Consider the following 21,315-nt stretch of genomic DNA (forward strand, 5'->3'; position numbering starts at 1 on the left):
GAAAAGCCTGAACTGTAAGGAACACTGTAAACAGTATGCTGCAGGCAGTCAGGAATGACTGCAAACAAATGAGGGAAAATTTTAAAAACTGACTAAACAAAAGAAGACTAAAGCTCCATAGATTGACAAACCTGACTATCAAACAAGCAGCTGACTTGCAACAGAATCTTATTAATGTCAGAATCACTGCATTTTTGTCTGGTTTAATTTTTTTTCTCTGGCATTTCAAACAAGCTCTCAGTGAAATCTTCCCCCCCCCCCCCCGCCACCCTCTCCCCATATATCTTTTTTTAAATGTATTTGAACAAGAATCTGTAAAATGAAAAATAGTCAGATGAGACTAATTTTGCATTCTGTCATATGCCTTCATGTACTACCCCTGATGTCCATGATACAGAGCAGGGACACCAGACTTTTAAATGTAGAATTCTGAAACTGTATAAAATACTGTGAAAATACATGCAGTATGTTGATTACAATAATCTGAGGATTTCAGCCCAGCTCTAAAACCATGCTAACATTGGCCCAACAAAAAACTGTGGGTCATAAATAAAGGATTCTTTAAAATAAGGCAAGTGCAGCAGTAGCACCCTGTCCCTTTAACTGGTGTCAGTGACCAAAGGGATTGATTCACAGATCATATGCTTTTGAGTGGCCCGACAAGATTTCCACAGAATAACCAAAAAAGCCACTAAACTGCACCTATATGGTCATCAGGAGGAAATCTTGCAATTCCTACTCCAGAGTCAGTTTTGCAGAGATCAGAACAGGTGTTTTCCTATTCATTATTTATTGTCAGTGCCATTGCAGGATAAACACTGACTTTGCAGGCAAGTCTTCTACCATCTGTGTCAGCTCCTGAGTCTGTAGGTGAGCTCTGGAAGGTTGACAGCTGCTTCACTGCAGCAGTCCTCAGACTGTGACTTCTTAGTGGCTCTAGCTTGGATACCAGAGTGCTAGTTCATACCATGCCAGAGGACTAAGGGAATATGCCTCTGAGATGCAGGGAAAGCACCTTGGGAAAGGGAGCTCTTGAATCTTCCCTAAAGAGAGCCATCAGCGTTGGCCTGCAGGCTCTCAAGATTGCCACGTAGTGATTAATTTTTTTTTCCATGAAAGATGCTGGAGTTGTGCCAAAGCAAGGAATGCCAAGTCCCTGATTTCAGCATTTTTTATCTAGGCCAGTATCTCCTAACCTGGGGCTATAACATCCTGATATCTCATGAGGTCTTCATCTAGCCCAGAGACTGCCCCAGAAGCTCCGCTCAGTGGCAGCTGCATCAATGCACGGGCTCTCCCCTCCATAGGGACTGGCCAGACAGGTCACAGCATGACAGGGTGACCTGGCTCTTGGGGTGGCCTTCTGGAGAAAAACAGCAATGTGCAGGAATCCCTTGGAGAAGCTCTATGCACTGTGATACCCAGGTCTGAGTGGTCCAAAGTGAGCATGTTTGAGCTGTAGATTTACTGAATGTCTTTGCATAACATATTTTCTGAACAGAAGCCAGAGGACAGAAATTCTCTGAACTGTAGCATCCCTGATTTAAGCTCCCAAGTTCCTCAATAAATGGATTAGTAAGGCAAAACCCTTGCAGTGCATCCCATGAACTCTTACCACACTGCTGTTTGCTTCCTGACCATCTGGATCCACTGCAGACACCACCCTGACTCCTGTTTCAGAGCCCAGGCTCTGCCTGGGGTGGGATTCCCCATCCCACCCCCCTGGGTCCTTCAAGCATTGCAGTGCTGGACCCTGTACTCCAGATCCCCAAAAATATTTCTATAGAGATAACATAAACCCTTTCCCTGTTAGCCTTGGAATCACTTGGTTACTCGTGTGAAGCTTTTCCAGCATAACAGATGGAATAATGGCTCAAAATCCTTATTTCTGATTATATCAACATGCAGTACAGATCAGAGTCAATAAAAGCTTAGTGCATTTGCCCGCACTCTAAATCTTCACCTATGTCTGTACTTTTTCTGATGCAGCCCCTTACGACTGGGACCTAGAGGATATTATTAGCATGCTTGCTTTGGCACACTGAAATTTGTTATTTTGGCAGATCTTTCTTGATCTGATTCCAGCCTATGTGCCATGTGCCAATAAGTCATGTGGGTTTCATTTTTTTGCATCTGGTTCAGTCCACCTATGTCTGTTGTGATGTGTCTATCCATTTTCTCTGTGTATGTGGCAGTATCTTACAGCACTCAAGTAATCTGATCCAAACCTTTTACAGCAAGGGTGGACTGTCAGTTCCTTCCAAAGGACAAGTCCCACAGCAGGCCCCCAGGAGCTGGTGGGCTGGGAGGAGGACCCACGTTTGCACTGCCTTCCCACTGTCTTTGCTTCAGCCACGCAGGCGGCTGTGGCTCAAGTGAGGCACTTGAAGGCTTTAAGATCTTCAAAGGCAGATGGTTCTCAAAAAGCCATAAAGGGCTGTCACAACACCCATGAGAGATTTAGAAACTGAGCTCCCATCAAGAGTTGTGAGGGCCTGGATGGGTCTGTGTTTTGGCCCTTGGCTTTCCCATGGCTGTGGGCTTGGCTTTCCAAATCACATCCTTCTAAGGTGAAGCTCAGGATGAGCTTTAGCCAAGTGTGGTTTTCTCCTCTGATTGCCATAAACTCTTGCATGTGGCTCTTCCAAGTGCCCTAGGGCTGCCATATGAGCTCCATCTGCTGTGGCTCCTGCTATGAAAAGACTGCTTTTTAACTGCTAAGAATGGCTCACAATCCTAACAGGATTCCCAAAATAGGGGTCAGTGGAAGTTGTCCTCTAGCATTTGCTGGGATCTCTGTGAGACATCCTTCTTCTCTACATCGCTCTGACTTCCTTCACTGGCTGTAGTCTCACCATTTGCCATTGTCTTTGTGCATGCAGACTCCAAGTACGTCTGTGCCCTTGTCCATTATTCTCTTGATACCTTTTGAAACCACCTTTCGACTCAGAGAGTGTGGGCTACTTTCCTCTGTCTGATGTGCTGTTCTCTACTGAGGTAATCAGCTATCCAAAGCATGTCCTGGAGATTACTAGCGCTTCTGCAGCAGTCTGGCTGGGAGATATCACTTGGGCATTTTTTACACAGAAAAACATCTATTCAATAGACAGGTGAATTTTACTGAAATAAATGTGAGAATGCAATTGTAAACTGAAAGAAGACTCCTGTAAACCACTGTGTGAATCTATTTCTAAATTTGCAAGTGCAACGTGGGGAGATTCATTTTATTGTTTATATTTTTGTCTGCCAGCTGGGAGACAAAGGAGAACAGCGCCTGTTTATGAAGCAACCCTTCTTTTGAAAAATGTCAGAGAAAATAGACAAAAGCAAGCAAGTCTTGCAAAACAGCTTCTTAAATAAAATTGCCAAGGCAGATACAGCTGAAGGCTGATTTCTCTGATGGATGCATAGCTTCAGAGAAGTTTGCCTTTCATGACTCATCCTTCCCCTGTCACTTTGCCAGTGGAAGGATCTCTAATAGAGGTTTCTGCTCAGCTACTCTGTAGCACTTAAGCCAGATAGTGTTTATCTGGGCACTCCAAGGGCCTGAAAGTGTGCCCAGGGCAGTGGTGTAGAGGACACATGACACATCCTTTAAAATTCTATTCTTGACACTTGGGGAAAAAAGAACTGGCTAGGCAAATGTGTCTTCAAGCTAACAGCACCGGGAGCACTTGTTCAGTGTTGGGTCTGAGCTTCATCTGAGCACTGAGGAAGCACAAGGGTGGCCACCAGCGGCTGAGCCCTCGCCAGCTGCTGTGGCAAAACAGTTACACTCACACAAAATCAGATAAATGCCTTGGATAATCAGAGGTTTTCTTAGTAAAGGTAACTGTATGAAGTCTGTAAGTACCAAATGGATTCAAAAGTCCTTGTGTCTTGCCAGCAACAAGCTCAGTGATTCGTCACTCAATGTCAATAACATTCAGAATGTTACTGAGAATAAATAGCAATGAACCAAAAGGCAGTGTCTTCTCTTGGATAATAAAAATCTAAAGAAAATAGCTAAAGTACCCAATCTGTTGTTGGATCAGGGATTTTCTGGATTGAGGGAAAGCCAATGATCCTGAAGGACCGAAAAAGACTTGTTTCAGATTTTGTGTCATATTCCAGGCTGTTCTGTGGGTAAACTCATATGTTTATCTCAGGAAAGTTGCCAAAAGTCACTAGTTTCTTTAGTATGTGTATAACTTGCATGCAAGTCACCCTTCCCAGCAAATGATAAAGCTGCAGAGGTGGTTTGATTAAGCAATTGATTGTATTTGTAAGAGGCAAAGGAAGCATAGCTGTGAGAACACACACCTCAACACACTCAGTATTTGATATTCCTTCTCTGTAACCACAGCCAAATGGCAAATGTATTTAGACCCTCAGCTAGGTAATCATTGCAGTTTTGTGCCATCTTGGTTTCTGGCTCTTGTAGATCTTGACATTTTATTTTGATTGTAATGATTATCATCTCCAGCTACAATCTGTCTTTTCATATTAAACATTTCAAATTTGTTTTGTTGAAGCAGACATTTAATTTGTACAATTTTGAAACCTCTTCAAGATATCTGAGCCATATATTCAAATCAAAAAAATTATGAAATAGTAACAAATAAAAGAAGAAGGAAACTTCTCAGCTCTACTCTTCAAATCTGCCTGCTGTAGTACAGCATGTAGTCACAGGATTTAGATACTGTGTTTATAATAGATTCTTCACCACTTTGAAATTAAGCCATAATACACTGTAGATTAGTCTGATGCTTAGGACATATTAGTCTTATCCTCTACAGTTGTTTAGTGCCCTATGAGGCATTCAGTACGTTACTGACGGAAGAGGAAGGAACATGTGAACTGAAATCAGTGCTACCCAAAAAAGAGTTATGAAGTGTTAGGCTATAAAAATATTCTTTATGCTTCATGCAAAGGCTCAATCAATTTAGATAAATTATACTTAAATGTACTTAAATATACTTAAATATACTTAAATACACTTAAATATACTTAAATACAATTTAATCTTTCAAATTTCTTCTAAATAACAGGAAAATGTGAATATTTGAATTTTGTTTCCTGATTATCACCCTTGCATTTAAAATGTAAAGTTTCTACATTTAAGCTGAAGACCTAGAGGTTTTTAATACTTTCCTCTGCTACTGCATGAAGTAAACAAGAAAAAACATGAATGACATTAAGGCAATTTCATTGTTTCAGATGATGGAAAACTGTCCTTTGATGAATTCAAAGCTTACTTTGCTGACGGAGTTCTGAGTGGAGAAGAACTGCATGACCTTTTTCACACCATTGATACACACAATACTGAGTAAGTGCCCCCTTCTAACAACTCCAGTGCCTCTCTCTGTATCTGAGAATGGAAAACAGACATCAGGCTGATTTTAGGAAACAAGTTTATGTAGGAAGCTGCTTGAGGGAAGCCAGGCTGTGTCATATGGCTATAAACTGTACAAGTGAAGTGTTTTGAAAGCTCATTGAAATATTTGCATGTTCCAATAAACGTGATTTGGGTACTGAGAACAAGGGGTGGAAATTGGATGCCTTCTGTATTCCCCCACCATGGAAAGAAAAGGAGCTGGGGCCTCCTTCAGGCTTAAAGATGAATTTCTCAATTCTCAATCCCACCGAGTCATACTGAGATGAATACTTGGAGCAGATGTTGAAAAGGAAATAAAATAAATGAAGCAACTATATATAGTAAAGAGCTGAAAAAGCCATCCTCTCTGGTGGCATGGTACTTGTGCTGGGTGCTGTCCCTTGGGATATTCCTGTTATGGTTGGGTTTAACAATGCCACGGGGAAAATAAGCTGACATGATGTTCAGCAAGGAGAAGTGCAGAGTCCTGCTTCTGGGGAGGAACAACCCCAAACTTTTGTGGAAAATGGAATCAAGTTAAATGTAGTTTCATAGTAGAATTCACAAGATTTTAGAGTTTGTGCCAAAATAATGTCCTGAAGTAAGCAGAAGAAATGGTACTTATCTATTGGACTTGTGGGGAATGAAAAATATTACAGTCTTCATAAGACGATCACAGGATAGGGTGATGGAGATGAGGAGGTGGTGGAGTCACCACCCTGGAGGTATTTGGGGGATTTGGTAGTTTCGGATTAACAGTTGGACTTGATGGTTTTAGAGGTCTTTTCTAGCCCAAAAAATTGCATGATTCTATGGTTCCATGCACTAATATATCCTGGGGCCCACCCAGCTAGAAAGCAGCTTGGCAGAAAAAGATATTGGGTGAACACCAACTTGAACATGAGCTAACAATGTGCCCCAGTCGCCACAAAGGTCAATGAATGGTATGAATGACCCAGAGTAAAAAACCTCATTTGAGCCAGACTCATTTGAACAGCTTTGGACTTCCTCCTATGTACCACATATCTGCATAAGTGGTTTTATTTTACCATAATTCCATTTGGTCTGCAAGCATCCTGAGAAAGGCAGAAATTCTTGATACTAAGCAAGATTTCTAAGAAAAAAGTCAGATGGTCTACATCTATTTTTCCTTTCTTTTTATTTGTAAAGCTTTTTAATTTGTAAAATATTTTGCTTTTTATTATTAGTATTTGTACACCATTTTCTCTTGAACAGAGACTATATAGATCTGAAAAATATGTAGAAAAGTGAAGATAACATTATGTTTTTCCTCCTGGTAGAAAGGCACACCTGAAGAATTGGTGTAATTGTTGAAGGCTTCTGCTATTAACTGAAAATAGGCAATTAAACTGTCCTAGCAGACATCTGAGAGATCATTCTCACTGTCCAGAAAAAGCCTGGCAAAAACCTGGGCACAAAACACGCAGAATACATACCAAAGGGTCCAGTTTTCATGTATTTCAAGGAATGGAGCAAGTGGAAAATTAAGACAAGCTACTAAATGACCTTTTTCAACCAGAAGAAAGGGTGTTGATGGATTAGCATTTATTACAGGAGGAGGACCTAGATACAGACAAGAAAATGTACTTGAAACTTGGATTTAAAACAGCAAGAAAAAGCTTTTTGAGTGTTTTTTCATGAAGTCTTTAACTGATAAAATGCTTTAGGGTGACTTCGCAGCTGAAAAGTATTCTACAAGGCTTGATCTTTAGCAGAGGCAAATACATTTTAAAGGCTTTCCCTTAGCCCCTCTGTAAGCTTTTGAGGAACCTGTCAGCAAGATGTCACATGCCAAATATCAGATGGATATAGCAAAGAAAGACAGCTTGGACAGTATAATATGATTTCCTTGTTAGCATAGCTTTCAGAAAAAAATCACATGGAGCAGATATAATGAGGCAAAACCTTTACTCACTGGCATTTCCTGAAAAGGGCAGGTTATGTAAAATGTCTCAAATTAATGAGCTAGCTAAGAAAAATAGCAAAATGTTCATTGAACCTTGGGAAGTGTTTTAATGTAAGCATTAGGAGAATCATGTATGTATCAAACAACCCCCGAACCATCTATTCTGAGATTTTTCACTTCCAAATTATCCGAGGGAATTAATGAAAATTATGCAAGTCAGAAGTAGTTTATGGCTGGTTTTTAGGAGGGGAGGGTGAAGAATTCTGCTCACTTTTGTAGCTAGTAGGAGGAGACTTGCACAGGTTGTCTCTCTTATCCAATTAAAATGTAGACACTGTCAAACTCTGGGCAAATCTTTTATCTTCTCTCTGCTTCACTTCAATATTTACAAATTGCAGACTGTAATTCCCTATCCCAGAAATATTTTGTAAGCATTGAGATTATGCAGTGATTTACACCACACGTAAATGCCTAGGACAGATGTCTAGAGAAGCATGTCATGATGCCTTAGTTCATTTCTTGGAGTATCTCAAGATTTCATAACCAGCTTGTCACAAGAGCAGACTTTGGGTTGTTTCCACCTGCATTAAATCTCTGCCAGCATTCAAAACCTCACTGTCTGTGTGCACAAGTCTTTGTACTTTAAAGCCTGAAGATAAAAAAGGAGATGTGGCCTTGGGGTGATAGCCATGGACCACAAACTCAGGAGATTTGAATTCCCTTCTCAGCTATGCTGCAGCAATCTTTCAATAAAATATTAAAAGCATGAAAGACTTACTCTGGTTTAACACTTTTAAGGGAACTAAATTAAACAGGTATTAAACTCTGCTATTACACAGGCCCTAATGTCAGTCATGTTGAAGAGAGATTTACATTATTAACTTTTAAAAGACCAATCCAAGCTAACGCAACGTGCTTGTCACAAAGCAGACAGGCTGTGGAAGGTTGCTAAAATGAGTAATTACCATTTCCAATGTGATAACAGGGAAAATAACAGAGGGTTTCACTTCCCAGTAATTCAGGTTGTGTCTGCCTGACTACGATCTGCACCCTGGTATTTGAAGCAGTCAGGTGTTCTCTTTTTACGAAGTAAAAGAAGAGTCCATTAGTGCATAATCAGCAGGAAAAACAGATGAGTAAGAATCAGTTACTGCCACATAAAGTTTCCAAAACATAGGTTGAAGAGTTTGTTATGGCAGGATGTATTTAAATGCACAACTTGTCTAGACCCTAAAGAACATGTTATTCATTCAGAGCAGATCATTGCTTTTACTGAAAATTTGCATTGCTAAGGGTATTTCCTCAGGACATAATTTGGACATATATTTTGCAGTTCATGAAGGTACTTACATGTATACTATTTTTTCATTCTATTTTAAAAAAATCTACATTTCCTTTTTGTATCATTTGAAATATTTATATTAGATATTAATTTTCTCTGTTTCTGAATTTTGAGTTCTTTTACTCAGAGTTTGGATTACAATGCAGGAGACACCAGGCTTTTCTTTACTGATGTTTGTTATTTCTCATCTTTAGCACAGCTGCACAGGGTGTGCTTTCTAGTTGGCAGGGTGGAAAATGGCCCAAGTTCTAATGTCCAAGGCCATTTAAAGTCCAAATCAAGCAATTATGAAATACCAAGTAATACGTTTTTACTTATAATCCAATAACTAACCTTTCATGATCTGCACTGTGGGTTTTTTTGACCCAATATGAGAACACTCAGATTTGTGAAGAAGAAGGAGAAAAGATGAAGTACAAATCCACACTCAAAATCCTCCATATTGTTACACTTATATATATAATTATATCCCAGAAACCTAAATTCTCTAAACCCAGGGTTCCAACAATTAAATAAATACCACTAAAGACACAGTGTACAAATTGATTGCCTAAATTTTTTAACTTATTTTCCCTTTTCCTTTGGGTACAGCCAGAAACAAATGCATAAGACAACCAAATTAGGTGAAGTAGTGTATCCATGCAAAAAGTAATTTATTTTTCCATCTTTTAGTAGTGCTGTGATGTTTTACCTTTCTCGAAGATAAGCTTTGATTAGGCCATACAATGAGCATTCCTGACATGTTATTAGTATAAGGTGACTGCTTCAGGGGGGTAGCAGTTAACCATTCTTCTCTAAGTGAAGTTTCCAGTATCATCATTACTTCAGAGTGAAACTGAAAGCCAATTAGGCATTTGACTGCCACTGAGAGTCGCTTCTATTTGTGCTTTCCAGGATCTTGTGAAAAATTTGAGCAATCCTTATTCAAACACATACCATTAAATGGTATAAAGAAGTAGTTGTGGGGGGCCCACACTCAGATGCCCTCACTCTGCCAGTGTAAGGAAAGGCTTTGCGTTGATGCAGCAATAATCAGGTCTGGGCTGTTAGAGCCACATCTCCAGGTTCTTGTTTCCTAGCATACATTTGCTTCTATTGCAAAGCAGTGTGTTGCATTTAAAGACTCTTAAAAAAACCCCAACCAAACAAGTGTAAGCAAGAAATCAAGAGCAGTGACTTAAGCTTCAACCTGGAGTTTGTACAGTGATACTCCTCCCCTTATTCATAATGGTTTAAATGTTTTGCAGATAGCCCCAATGTAAACACACTATAAGCATCTGAGAAACATCTTAAGCTCTTTTTAAGTTATCAGGAGGCCAAGGTAGATGCCCACAGTTTCTTGAGTAGGAGCCAGGCCTCCAGAGTTAGAGTTAGACCAACGTACGTGCATGTCTGTGAGCAGGAGAGGGGCAAGGGGAAGAGCTTATCTTTGTGGGCTGATTTGACATGTGTTTGACATGACATCCATGTTATACTTCTGTACTGTCAGTTTGGACCTGGTCAGTACTTGTCCTAACACTTCAAAAACTCTCAAAGCACTCTATTTGAAATCTGAGTTAACCTTTTTGGAGGTTTGTGAGGGTGAAGGAAAGCTAGTGTGGTTCCTCACCCCTCTCTCCTCCCCCAGTCTCAGCTCCAAGCTATACAGTGCTCAGTGAAGCTCTGCAGGGCTGATGGGCACAATGGGAAGGGTGTTGGAGCAAATGCGAGTGCTGCAAAGGCACCAGAAGTCTTTCTTTGTGCTGACAAGGAGAATCATGGAGGACATGGTCTGCAGGTTGCAGTAATTTTGGAGCTGAAGTAATTTTAGAGCTGAAGACCCACATACTCTGCTGTCTCAGAGCATTCTCTTCATTAACTGATAACAAAACATCTCGCATGCAAAACAGTGTTGAAGCACAGTTGAGGTAGCTCTGCAGAAATACAGCTGTTTTGTTTACATGTGTTACTGCCTGAATAATTGTAATGAAAGTAGAGAAAGGTATAAGAAGCACAGCTCTTTTTATACATGAAGAGAAATGTGCAGGAAAAGTTTGAAATTAGTGGTTTAACAGGTGATGGCTGTTGCAACTCATTTCTTTGGTAAATTGTCTCCTATTTAATTTTAATGTCAACTCTGATGAGCTCGTGTTTCAGCAGAGCAAGAATCCTTGGCATGGTTAATGGTTTAGTGAATAAGTCTTAGCAAAAGTCATTGCAAATATAATAAACCTCTTTTTTACTCTTATCCTTTACCCTTCCCTCCCCCCAGTCATGACTTCCATAGAAATTGTTTTAGCATAATGGCATCCTCCGGGAAAAGGTGTCAGAAGATAATGAGAATATTTGGCAAAGTTACAACTAGGAGATATACAGAAGGTCTCAAGGGGATTTAGTCTGCAGCACTGCTGGAGAGTCTGCGATAAATGCTTCACTGATTACTGACTCACAGGAGTCTGTGGGGAATCAGACTTGTTTTTCTCACTTTACTCATTGGCAAAATGAAGTCCTCAGTCAGGACCCTTGTTACAAGGTAGGAGGGGTGCTAGAACTATTGAGGACCTGGGGCACAAGCAACCTCCCAAAGGTAGGGAGATCCCATTCAACCTTTGTGTGTGGCATAAGTTAAACTGAGCACAAGCCAGAGATGAGCTTGGTGAGGAGCTGAGAGCCTCAGCCACGTGCTGCACTGAGCTTATGCTGGGCATTTGGGAGAGTGTGTCATGCTGCATGCACAGCAGATGTAGGGGTGGGATGTGACACTATGGAGACACATCTACACTTGCAAACGTGTGTGTCAGCAGGGTGTCTAAGGCTCCCTCGTGGCCAGGGAAGTCACTGGCACCTAAGACATGATACTGTTCGCATGGGCTTCAGCTCAGTTGCCCAGGCATTAGGCATTTAAGATGCTCACACTTGAAAATCAGCCCAAGGTGGAAAGGAGAAGTAGTTGGGACATGGGTAGTGGAAGAAATGCTAGAGCATTTGAACCAACACTCGATGCCTGTGTTATATCAAATTCCTTCTCAGTCTCCTAGCTGGTCCATTAAACCCTCTGAGTTCCACTGAAAACACTGGGACTCCTTTGCCTGGCATGGGAGGTTGGACACCCGGCGCACACATGGACATCTACATTTAGGACTCACCCCAAAGCAAATAAACCTTCCTCCCACCTGCCCAGGTCTTCATTAGCAGAGCCCTAGTTCCTCCCGTGGGTCAAAAGAGAAGTGGTGAGATCATCTGCCCTAGCAGCAAACTCCAAAAGGTGACAGTTGGATGTTGAGAGTAAGAGGCTGGTTAGCAATCCTTGCAGTTGTGAGAACCCTTGAGCCTGGAGCCCAGTACAGCACACTGAAACTAAAATGAAAGGCATGTTTATATGGACCACAATGCTTCCTTCAAGGTTCTGCTTGTAAACATAATAATAAGTCCTCAGTAGTTTAAGGGTACTCTAAATGTACTAATTATCTCTGCCTTGGATGGTTTCCTTTTGTTTTAGTTGGAAGGCATATTTCAGCCTCATGCTATTGCTGATCTTTCACAGTTCAATACAAGTACACAGAAAAAACTAATTAACTTCTAAGTACAACAAGAAAAATAAAAAAATATTAAGAACAATATGAGATACAGACAGGATCTTTAGTTAGGTGAACTGCAGGTGAGTAAATTTTCTTTTTAAAAGGAATTTTTGAATGCAAAAATTGCAAGAGTAAAATAATATATTGGGGTTTGACCATTTTAAAAAAACTGGTTCTTTTAGATAAAATGAGAAGTTCAGGCACATGGTGCAGCATTGGCATCAGAAAGGTGTGCTTGCTAATATTTAAACATGCAATTGCAGCTATTGGCTTTAACTCTCAGATTTTTCAAGACCATAGCTATGGAAATCAGCTTGGAAATGAAGCACAGAGACAAAGGCAAGATACTGGTCAGAGTGAGATGATTACACATTTTTGTATTTCACGACTGATCAAAATGAATTCACAAAGAATGATTTACAAAATCCTGATGCTATCAGATCCTCTGGTCAGACAGACAAGCTGAAAATAGAATTTTTCTTGGAAGTTTTCCATATGAGTGGTTCTTTTTAATGGGAAATTCAGCTTTTTGCAGAAAAAAATGACAATCCCTCTCAGCAAAAAGATCAAATGGTAATGACTATTTTCATTTCCATTTTCATTTCATTACCATCAAATGGTAATGACTATTTTCATTTCACTTAACTAAATGGAGCTGATTTAAAGTGCTTCATTTCAGTTCTGCCGTAGATAACGTCAGCTCCCCTGCGGTAAGCTCGTTGCTTAATGGTAGGTGCAGTTTGGAGGTCTAGTCACTTCCATAAGGCGAGTTTCCCAGAGAACCACAAGAGTTTTAGTACCACTCAAAAACCATCTAGAGAGGTTTTACCATGACATCAGATAGCTCTGAGGGTTCTCAGATGAATCCCATCAGGCCCCACAGATTTGTAGGGATCCAGCTGAAGCAGCAGATCATGCACAATTTCAGGGTCGACCGGGAGTCAAATGTTCTTGCAGCCATGGTCCTCCAGCTCAGGACACTGGGACCTTCTTAGTCCATCATCCATGTTGAAGACAGAGGCAAAGAAAGCCTTAAATACCTCTGCCTTGTCCATGTCCCTGTCTGTGAAGTGCCCATCCTCATCCTGTAACAGGCTGTTGTTATTTCTGTGCTGCCTTTTGCCAATAATACATTTAAAGTACCTTTTAATTTTTCCACACATTTCTGGGCAGCTTCAACTCCAGTTAACCTTTGGCTGCATGAGTTCTCTCCCTACACTGGCAAGCTGCATCTCTCTATTCTTCCCATGTCCCTTGACCTTGCTAACACTAGGCATACATCTTCCTTTTCCAAAAGAAGATGCCTGTTCAGCAAAGCCAACCTTCTCCCTCATTTGCTTGATTTCTGACATTTTGGAATTGCCTGCTCCTGTGCATTTCCAAGGAGTGTAAGAAACCAAAGTAAACATTTTATTTTGTCTAAGAATAAATAATTTAATATCAGGTTTAAAAAAACCCCAACATTTTGTGACAAAACCAGAAATTGAAACATTATTGTCTCCTACGTGGTGAAAACTCTGAAATTTGCTCCCTGTGGCAGAAGAGCCACCATGATGCTGCATCTCATCACCTCATTTGGGTTTATGTCATTCAGACTCTGCGAAAAATCATAGCTCTGCAGCCCTTGTATATTGCTCTACAAATTTTAGCGTACACAACAAGTTTTAATAGAATTATTAAGCCTCTTTTAGAAACACAAAGGCTGTTATAGCTGGGATGATTAAAGTGACTTGTCAGCTATGTAGTCATCGCATCCCTGTGAATCACTGCTGAATGCAAAGGACTAGAGAGTTGTTTTTTCAGATGAGTTCTTAGTCAGGAAAAAAAACCTTTTAGTCTCTCCTTCAGTCCTGCCACAGGCAGAGCAGTAAGTTATGATTCTGAAGTTATCATTTAGCCTGGAACTAACTAGATAATTATTTAGTGAAGCAAAATATGGGATATTAAAAGATCTGTAACCCCGCTGCCCAAGTCAGAGCCCAGAGAGCCAAGCTGGCTGCTGCCTTTGAGAGCCTAGAGGGTGCACAGTCTAGGTGGATCTGGGATTGAAGAGCAGCAGTGTCCTTGGGGCAGCAGGAAGTTTGCCTCCCCAGGGACAGAAGCTTTGCCCCACTTCTTCCGCCTCTTCCTCCTCTCCCTGTTCTGTGACAAGAGGCCAACGCCTGGGCCTCTTGCAGCACTGCATCCTAGTGGAAGAAGTTTTGCCTCCACTGGTAAGCAACCTTGAACAAACCTAAACAAAAAGGTGTTGTTTGCTGTTGCAAAGGAGCTGTGAGGCAGAAAATCCTTGAAATGGAAGTGCGCACATAGGACTCCTTTGCAAAACAGCCTCTGTACTGTTGGAGCACTTATCTTATTTTGGTGACTTACAGTGAGATGGTACACAGGCTTTCTTGTTGCAAAGAGCTTACGGCTTTTTGGCTGAGATTGTCCATGCATGCCTATTCAGTTACTCTTGCATAGTTTAAGTAACACCTAATTCCTTTTACTCACAAATTATATGCTTCTACTTAACAGTAGGCGATATTAGCTTCAGACTTCCACCCCTAAAACCAATTTTAGCAAAAAGACATGCAAATTGGACTGAAAAGAGAGTTAGATCAAGCTTCTAAAATAAATCCTTCTCATATCTGAGAATGAAGAAAGATCTGAAGAAGAAAATGTTATCCTTGTCCAGCTGTAAGTCACGGCAATGATTTTCCTAAATTCAGTTAGTTCATAAAGTCTTTCTTATAGTATTGGATTCTTCAATAAAGTAACTGCTTTATATTCCAGATTTCATACTCTGTAAGATCTCATTTCCTCTTCTTATGGTCCAGGGAAAATACATAGATCATCTGCTGGTTCCTTTGCCTAGAGGTGCCTTTTGTACTGTGGAACAGTATGTGCCAGTCAGTGGATGGATCCATGGATCCACAGCAGTGGATGAGTGGAATGGCTTTAACCTTCCCTCCTCCCTGGCTTCCCCCAGCCCACGGCTAACTGTAGTGGGCAGAACAAGAGCACAGCTGCTTTGTAATTCTACATTTTGGACCACTTCCAGAGGTACCACAAATAAGCACTTTTGCCACAGTTCATTCAAGTGAATGTGCTTATTTTCCTGTCACTGACCAATGCTTATGATCAACTTTTCAGTGATCAGGACTGCTCAGTGTAATAATCCTTTAGAAATAGCTCATGTTTTTAGGTAGAGAACATTTTAGACAAAGACAGGTAGAAGAACTGCATCTAGCAGTCAGAAAGCAAATTGAGAATTATCACGCTGACATGATGTGAATGCATTTGCCTCACCCTATGCTTTGGTTGCTTATAGTTAGTGGAGGGCTGGTGCCTGGATGTGAGTCATCCAGCAAATATTGTTAATAACATGTTCAGTGTTGCCAGATTATGGGTCTAAGCAGAAGCATCCTTGGCATATGTACCCACTGAAACAGGTGCCTGCTGTAAACCTGAGTACTGAGTTACGGATACAGCCCTCTGGTGTGCACCTCACTCCTGTACCAATAAATTCTTGCCAAACTTCTTTAATTATTTCTGTAGCATCTTGCAGGGAGCTCAGAATTGTTTGTATGCAGCAAAAGAATTCCTAGGTTTATTCACAACTGTGTTTGAAGCCACATGTCATTATTTCCGGGAGAATGAAATAATCACTGACACAAAATTATAGCTTCCCTGCCTAGAACAGCATCCCCTTCAAACAGGATGCCAAGAACAATGAGACCTCCAAGGGTATTTATAACAGAAGGAAATACTGAGTATGCTACACAGAAATCCATGTTCTTTATGTCTTTATGTTCTTTATGTCTTTTCTGTGTTTTTTCACAGGCTTGCTGCACAAAATGTTTTGGATAATATTTTCTGGTTATTCAGGTGTCCAATTCTAACTGAAAATGAATTCAGCAGCTGAATACTTTTCCATTTTCACTGGTAGTCCATTTTCAGCTGTGTCACTCCTGTCAATAGGACAAACAGCATGCTGAAAACAGGGATGCTGAAAGCCTCTGAGCCCCTCCCTATGTCACTAACATGGTGTTTAGGATGTTGCAAAAGAACAGGGACCAGAAGGGATTGAAATATAAAATTTGAAAAGAGAGCATGAATTTGACTGGTTAACAGTGTGAAAGGCTGTTTTAAACACAGTTATCAAGCTGTGCATTAAATAATGCAGAAATGTATTTTACATTAAGTCATTAGGACAGATGATGTGAAGGAGCAGAAAATGTAGGGATGATGAAAAAAGAGTAGGCATTATAACAGCAAACTCCTGTCATTTAACCTCATCATATTCTGTCAAGGCTCTTTGACTCAGGCAATTTTCCAGCTTTCAGGGTTTCAGATTGCATTTAAGAGATGAACATCTGGACTGTTCCAAAATTGACTGCTGAACGGCAGAAGTGTTGGTCAGACACACTTGACCATAGATGCCATAGTGATCTGTGGTAAACAGCCTTAAGGAGCTGCAGACACTTTTTCCCACCACACACTTTGTTTACCTAAGAGTTAAGTTTCACAGCTTCAGCACCAGTTCATACAGACTCTGAATTCCTTTATACCTGCCACCAAGGTCATTGGAAAAGTCAGGTGCAAGTCTCATTTGCAGCCATCTAACTTGGCCTGTTTGAATGCAGGTAAGATCACCTTCAATTAATAAATGTTGTGTGAAAATCTCATTTACATTATCAATTAAAAGTGTTCAGAAGTTCTTATAGCCCTGAGTATGCAAGTCTGTGATACTCCAAGATCCTGCAATTTCTATCAGGTTCTCTCCCTTGTGAAATAAAAGCCAGATGTGTGGAAGTTAGCAGTGAAGAAAGTGATTTTAAGATAGCACTGTGTCATCATTTTATTAAAAGGTCAATTAAAAAATCCCTTTAAAAAGATAAGTGAAAAAATACTCAGTGCAATCAGCCGTTCAATATTCACCCCTCAGCAAGATTCAAAGAGGACATTCATGCTTTTAAGTTTCTTTAATAATCTGTTTCTTTTCCTTCTCAGAAGAAAGGCAGTATGCTAACTTTCAGTAATGAGCTGTAGGTCAAATTTTTTCCTCTTTTAACTATTAAGGCCTTACTTATGAGAGAAAATATCACTCCAAAGTTGATCAAGATGAAATCTGCTTCCAGTGAACAGGTTTAACTGAATAGAGTACTTCCCTGCATTTATGAATTTATATAATGTTGACATGGGAATATGACAGTACATCTATACTTTTCACATCACTAATTTTGCCAAAGTTAGTAGTGGTGAAATGGTCTTACATGGCCAGAAAGTCTTAGGAATTATGTGTGCTGACAGGCTATGTCTGGTTCTATCCTCCTTCTGTGTTCTTTCCCATAGAACACTATGGCACAGCAAAGATTGCAGACAGGAGAAAGTTATTGGGTTTCTTCTTCTTTAGCAAGGAAGGTCAAGATCTCTGAGCCTTGCTGTCCAGCATGACAGCCACAGAAGAGGAATACAGGCAGAAAGGTGGAGAAAAAAACCCCAAACCAAACATTTCTGGTGTTTAGATGGATTCCTGCCAGAACTGGGGCCAAATGTGTAAGGCCTGAGGAACAGTGACTGCATCATGATGCACAAAGGCTGAATTTCAAAGTGGGTTTGCAGTGAGTAGGAAGGTGCCAGTGGCAACGTGACCAGGAAGGGAGGCTGCACCTGCAGCCAGCTTTGGAAAGGCTGCAGCCTTCTGCCCCAAGGCAGCATAGCAAGGCCAGCAAGAGCCAGGCACTTGCATCTCCTGCTGCAGCCCAGGCAGGGGGGCTTCATATCCCAGTCAGGCTAATATTTGAGTTGCACTATTTACCAATGCAACAACAACAAAAAAACCATTACTAACCTCACTAACCTTCTATACTCTTATCTTTCCAGCAATCTTGACACAGAAGAGCTCTGTGGTAAGTTCTTTTTTGGGAAAGAACATAATCTATGCCTGCAGCAGCCCTGTACAAATAAACATGCCATGTGATTATTTTTTTCTGTTTAATCTTTGTAGCTCAAACAGAAAATAATTTCCACTCAGAGAACTCCTGGGAAAATGCAGATGGCTCATAATCTTTTCAGACTCTGTCATCCCCTATGTGCAGAATTTATTTCAAAAATATTTTTCCTAGTCAGTATTTCACACTCTCTGAGATTCAAGATCTGTTCTGACATAAAGATAGATAGATAGATAGATAGATAGATAGATGCTTGTATTTTATTTCCCTTTTGTGTGAGATATTTTTTCTAGTTAGTTTCTCCCTTTAACGCTTGTCATATACCCCACTAAAAGAAAATTCATTACTTTCCTCCTACTTGAGCCAGGGAGAACAGCAAGTTTGACAAGTTCTATGATCCTTTGTCACAATAAAACTCCTGCAAGGCCTAGATTTTGGCCCAATTACCTATTTCTGGACCTCATTCCAGGCTGTGAGTCATTTCCCCGACACCCTGTTTGCTCTCCAGCTTATCTTACAGCACCTGATTTAGGAGTGCTTCTTGCACCAGAAAACAATTTACAGAGAAAGGTTTCTGCAGGTTCTCACAAAAATGTCAGAAAAAAAAATCATACTTGTCAGCACCAGCCAGTTTCTGAGGGAAAGATGGTAGACTGATAAGTTTTCCAGTGGTCAACACTGTTGAAGAACTTTAAAAGCTGAAAATACCGTCGAGTTGAATACCTGCTCAGTTTCTCACCCACAGGGTGACATGGCCAAGAACCCACTAAAATACACCTCACCCTGTGGCTTATAAATATATGACAAGAGACTCATCTGAAGTGAACTGGGCTGTGACAACTTCTGGTGGTTGAGCATCTGGCCAAAATTGTATAAACCTGGCTGAGGAAGAGAGGTGGTTTTGTTCCACAAGGGATTTACTGCAGTTGATGTTGCACTGGAGGCATACAGGCTTGCTGGGCTGAGGGGGGTGTCCATCTGTTTACTGACTCTGTTTACTGCCTGTTTTGATTGAATACAGGCTGTTTCAAGTGCCTTTTAAATCTTTTAAATGTTGCCACTAGGGTGTTTCTCATCTGTGAATCTGATACTGAGTCTACTCAACGTATGTTTAAGCTTGTGATTATACAGCTCTTTCTGAGTTATATCAGTTCATCTCAGAAATTAAGCTACAAACCATCCAGGGTACTAATTCACAATACGTTTTAATTCTAAATAATTTCATTCAACCTCTCAGCAATATCAGGTCATGTTGCAGTGTTCCCGGTAACTTACATTTTCATGATTCCCCTGAGAAGCTCATGCTGACCTTTTAAAAGCCCCAAAGTGTTGCTATTCATTATTTCAAAAAGCTCCTATGTAATCTTGTTCTTCCTGTCTGCCGTTTAGATGTTGATTTTCGTGCTCTTCCAGGTGATCTGATGTCTAAATGCCTTGTTTAACACAGTGTCTAAGCTTTACCATAATTTTATTTAGTTATTTTTCACACTTTTTCCTTCCTGTGCTTCCCTCTACTGTACTTCACCACATCAACCAAATGGGAACTCGGGTCATGATTTCCCAGGTTTGCTTCCTCCTCTTGCTGTAATCCCTTGGCCTTTACATCAGTTCTTTCTGTTAAAAAGTCCTCTGCTTTGAGAAGCTACACAAGGACATCCTGCAATTTGTTATCTCCACGATTTTCATTAAAATTTCATTTGCATGCATCATATTTGTTGAAAATATCACAGCTCCTGGGACTAGAAGCTTATCTGGCCAACTCATGGTCTCTTCATTTTTCAGAAACAACTGGCCTCAACCAACCCCACCTCACAACAGCCCCCACTTGCTATTATCTCCTCTAAGGGCTTTACCAGAATTATTAATTTTCGTATCAATATAATCAAATTCACCACACACGTATGAAAACTTCATTTCCTGATTATAATTGTAGACTATTAGACTGAAAATTTAGTTTACAAAGAAGATGTAGATATTTTGGAAATAAGTTTGCATCAGCTGTCAAATTGATATGTCACATTTTTTATGAATTTGGCAGCTCATTTATTGAAAGAAAATGTTTTGAAATACTGATTTTGGTATTTTAAGTATGCCAGGAATTATTTTGCGGAGAAAGAATACAAAATTTAAAAAGAAAATGATCCTTTTCATTGTAACTCCTTTTCATTTTGTATTTAGATACCTAATAATGCCGTAACTTAGTTCCGACTTGATAAAGCTGATATTTGATGAAATATTGATTTTCAGGTCATTTGTAGGTGATGTGGGGTTTTGTCTTCTTTTAGATTATTTTTCAAAGCACCTAGGAGAATATGAAAATGTTCTAGCTGTCTTGGAAGACTTAAACATAACCATACTGAAGGCAATGGACAAAACAAAGAAAGTAAGTAAAAACTGTGAAATTTTCTTTACATTGTATATTTTGTTTGTTTGGAGTATTTCCAGTAGTTTTCTTATCTGAATTTACTAATTCATATTTAAGTTCTTCCAAATATACATGTTTGTAGCAGAATCCAGTAAGAAAAAGCTTGTCAAAATGATTGTATATGAAATCTTTAAAGACCTATCTGCAAACTATTACAGTTTGGATATAGCCAAATTTGTCTTTGTGAATGGTCTGAAGAATGTTCTTTGCATTGTTGTACAAAGAGGGTTCTACGACCCCTGCCAAGTCTGGGTAAGTATTAGCACCAACATTTGGAAATAGACCAAATTTGAAAAATTAATGTTGTGGGTTGAGTGAAACCTCCTGACCAAAGAAGAAGATTTCATTTCCCATTGAGGCATTTTAAACAAAAGCAGTGGTCACACAGCCTGCCAAGAGGAAGGGTTGGGGCTGTTTTCCACCAGCACAGCTAGGGGACCTTTACCTGGAGGGAAAGAAGATCAGTTTCTCTCCATCACGTACCTGACTGGGAATGTGGCCATGCTGCAGGACATGCTAGGCAGCCAATCCACCTGGCTCTCCATTCATTGTGGTCATAGCTGCTCCTGTGGTCAGACCACACCCCAGCTACCTGTCTGACTAAAAGTGTATCAATACATTGGGTGATCCGCTCCTCTTCCTTGGGTGAACAGTTAAATATCCCGTGCAAGGTGGAACAGCTTCAAAAGGTGAGGGAAAGCACAAACCAGGGAAGTGAACCCAGATCCTCCAAACCCAGCCACAGATCCACACCAGGCTAGTCATCAAGAAC

General features: G+C 40.3%; 1 protein-coding gene across 2 annotated transcripts in view; it reads left to right on the top strand.

The window, feature by feature from the left end:
- The window catches only part of NECAB1 (N-terminal EF-hand calcium binding protein 1), a 57,984-nt gene that overhangs the window by 7,386 nt on the left and 29,283 nt on the right, over positions 1–21,315 (top strand). For both annotated transcript variants that reach the window (XM_042036403.1, XM_042036402.1), the window contains exons 3-5: positions 5,200–5,308; positions 18,051–18,076; positions 20,404–20,501. In XM_042036403.1, the coding sequence (XP_041892337.1) occupies positions 5,200–5,308; positions 18,051–18,076; positions 20,404–20,501 (233 nt within the window). The remainder of the gene's footprint in view (positions 1–5,199; positions 5,309–18,050; positions 18,077–20,403; positions 20,502–21,315) is intronic.

This window comes from Corvus kubaryi, unplaced genomic scaffold, assembly GCF_017639235.1.
Source record: "Corvus kubaryi isolate FWS band 111438036 unplaced genomic scaffold, C.kubaryi_AGA036_p1.0 37385, whole genome shotgun sequence".
NCBI classification, from domain to species: domain Eukaryota; kingdom Metazoa; phylum Chordata; class Aves; order Passeriformes; family Corvidae; genus Corvus; species Corvus kubaryi.